The 3,194-nt window shown below is 36.9% G+C and overlaps 1 protein-coding gene across 1 annotated transcript; it reads left to right on the top strand.

Moving 5' to 3' along the window:
* Window positions 1–860: 860 nt before the first annotated feature.
* LOC130589840 (uncharacterized) lies at window positions 861–2,446 on the top strand. Its single transcript, XM_057391435.1, has 3 exons — window positions 861–1,329; window positions 1,522–2,309; window positions 2,414–2,446. Exons 1-3 carry the CDS (start codon window positions 861–863, stop codon window positions 2,444–2,446), a joined length of 1,290 nt encoding a protein of 429 aa, XP_057247418.1.
* Window positions 2,447–3,194: the final 748 nt, after the last annotated feature.

Here is a 3,194-nt window from a genome sequence, read left to right as displayed (position 1 = left end):
TTTGTACAATCAGTATAGGCACTGGAGTAAAGTTGATGATAGCATACTGAAGCAAAAGTCAAGAATTGACTAGATAACTCATGGAGACACTAATTCTAAGCTTTTCTTTACTGCTGCAAAGGTGAGGAAAGCCAGGAACAATATCAGTATCCTTTATAGTGAACAAGGTGTGCTTTTAACTAAGCCTGAGGAGATTCAAGAAGAAATAGTTGGTTTTTATAGAAGTCTCCTTGGAACTGCTACTCCTGCAATTCAAGCCTTAGACCTGCAAACTGTGAGAGCTGGCTCAAGTATAAGCTTAGAAGCAAGGAGTAGACTAATGGTTCCCATTACTAAGTAAGAGATTGATGAAGCCTTGAATAACATCAAAGATTCCAAAGCCCCTGGAATTGATGGTTTCAACTCTTTCTTCTACATGAAAAGTTGGAATATTATTAAGGAGGATATGTATAGAGCAGTAGCTGAATTCTTTGAGAAGGAAAGGATGCATAAGCCTATCAATGCTACCCTTATCACTTTGATTCCTAAAACAGAAAATGCTACTAAGGCTAAGGATTTTAGGCCTATAGCTTGTTGTACTGTAATGTACAAAATAATCTCTAAGATTATTACAAAGAGACTGCAAGATGTCATTGGTGAAGTAGTTGATACTTCTCAATCTGGGTTTATGCCTGATAGACACATTTCTGAAAACATCTTGCTTGCCACTGAGCTTATAAGAGGCTACAGTAGAAAAAGTGTTTCTCCTAGGTGTTGCCTTAAAGTTGATATTAAAAAGGCCTATGACTCAGTTGAATGGCCTTTTTTTATATAGCATGCTGACAGAATTGGGGTTTTCAAACACTTTTGTTAATTGGATCATGGCTTGTGTGAAAACAGTGAGTTATTCCATATTGATTAATGGAAGACCTTCTCCTCCTTTCAGTGCTAAGAAGGGGCTGAGGCAAGGGGACCCTCTGTCTCCCTATTTGTTTGCACTTAGCATGGAGTACTTAAGCAGAGATCTGGAAGAGCTAAGTCAAAATCCTGATTTTAACTTTCATACTAAATGTGAAAGAGTTCATCTGACCCATTTGATGTTTGCTGATGATCTTCTACTTTTCTGTAGAGCAGATCACAGCTCAATGTCAAAGATTTGTAGTGCAATTGCAAAGTTTTCTACTGCTTCTGGTCTGCACATCAGTCCTGAAAAAAGTAACATCTACTTGGCTGGGGTAAATAATGAGGAAGCTGATGGGTTAATTGAGGTGTGCAATATGCAATTAGGTACTTTACCATTCAAGTACCTGGGAATCACATTAAGTGCAAAAAAGCTCACTTATTCTCAATGTAAACCACTAGTTGAGAGAATCACAAATAAAGCTCAAGGGTGGATTGCAAAGCTCCTTTCCTATGCTGGGCGCCTTCAATTGGTTAGGAGTATCCTAAGTAGTACGCAAAACTACTAGGGTCATATATTTCCTTTACCAAAGAAAGTAATTAAGGAAGTGGAAGGAATTTGCAGAAGATTCTTATGGACAGGTAATACCATCGAATCTAAGAAAGCTCCTATAGCCTGGAGCAGATTTTATGATCCTAAATCCTATGGTGGCTGGAATCTGGTTAACATGACTCTTTGGAATAAGGCTGCAATGCTAAAACTTCTGTGGGCGATTGCTTACAAATCAGATAGATTGTGGGTGAACTGGGTGCATGCTTACTATATTAAAAGACTCAAGTACACTACAGTGAGCATTACTGCTAATACTTCCTGGCTGCTTCGAAAAATTATTGATACCAGAGAGAATTTGAATCTGCTGGGAGGATGGAATGAGGTAAGTAAAGCAGGCAAGTTTAGTATTAAGCAAGCTTATAAGCTTCTCCAGGGTGCCCAGCCGAGTGTTCCATGGAAAAGGCTAATATGTAATAATCATGCTTCTCCAAAGAGCAAGTTTATTGTCTGGCTAGCTATCCATAATAGATTAGCTACAACTGATAGACTTATCAAATGGAATGTTCCTTGCAGAGCTACTTGTAGTCTATGTGATAGAGATGATGAAAGTGTTCAACACTTGTTCTTTGCTTGTGCTTATTCTGCTAGTATCTGGAGAATGGTGTGTCAGATCATCTGTATTACAAGTTCAGGAGATACTTTTGATCAGGAGTGTGCCAAAGCTATTGCTAAAGCTAGAGGAAGCACTAGACAGGCAAGGATTTACACAATGTGCTTCAGTGAATCCATTTATGCAGTGTGGGGTCAAAGAAACAACAAAATCTTCAATGGCAAGTGCCTAGATAGTAGTCAGGTTGTTAAAGATATCATTTTCAGGGTAGCTTGTTTATGTAAAGAGGATGATATGCATTTGTTAGTCTATTAATTCTTCTGGTTAGCTTTTGGTGATTTGTAGTTTGGTGTGCTTGGGTTGTTTCTCAGGTAGAGCCTGTTCTACTGAGTTCAGCTCATTGAGACTGGTTGTATCTTTACCATATTTTTTTGGTAGTCAATAACAACTTTGAATTGCCAAAAAAAAAAACTATATTGTACTCCCTTCTTCTCATAATATAGTGCTTCATTTCCATTTTGGGTGTCCCAAAATATAGTGCTTGGTTCTATATTTAATTCCATATTTTTTCGTGATTTGCCTAGAAAAATTGTGTCATCATCATTTGTTTGCTTCTTGAAAATAGTTTTTTTGCTTTGTTTATTCAATCCAAGAGTTATATTTAATGCTCTTTCACCAATTATTCTCCATTCTCTCTCCTGAGATCACCTTTTTCCACTCAACATTTATTTTAATAATAAAAAGTCTTTACTTTTCTCTTAAATTCTATTTACCTTAATTCCCGTGAAAAACTAGTTGCAAGCACTATATTATGGGACGGAGGGAGTATATGAAACTTATTTCAAGCACTTTCCAATGATAAAAAAAATTATAATATTGCGAAATTTGTAACAAAAGTTATATTCAATTTATGAATAATTTATTATTTCTTAAGTTTCCTCATATGGAAATCGAACCTTCAAACGTGAAAAACCCCCAATGCCTCCCTTCTTGCCGGTTTAATAAGGTAACCAAAACCACCCTAATTTCCTTCTCCCTCCTGAAGAAACCCCAAACGGCAAAACCCCTTCCTTCTCAGTTATCCCTCTGTGAGAAAACCCTAAACCCCAAATAATTTCTTTTTAAAAAAAAAAACAAAAAAAATGCGCAGAC

This window comes from Beta vulgaris, chromosome 8, assembly GCF_026745355.1.
Source record: "Beta vulgaris subsp. vulgaris cultivar EL10 chromosome 8, EL10.2, whole genome shotgun sequence".
In the NCBI taxonomy this organism is placed as follows: Eukaryota; Viridiplantae; Streptophyta; class Magnoliopsida; order Caryophyllales; family Amaranthaceae; genus Beta; species Beta vulgaris.
The sequence above is the reverse complement of the archived record's forward strand: the minus strand, read 5'-3'. Positions and strand labels throughout refer to the sequence as shown.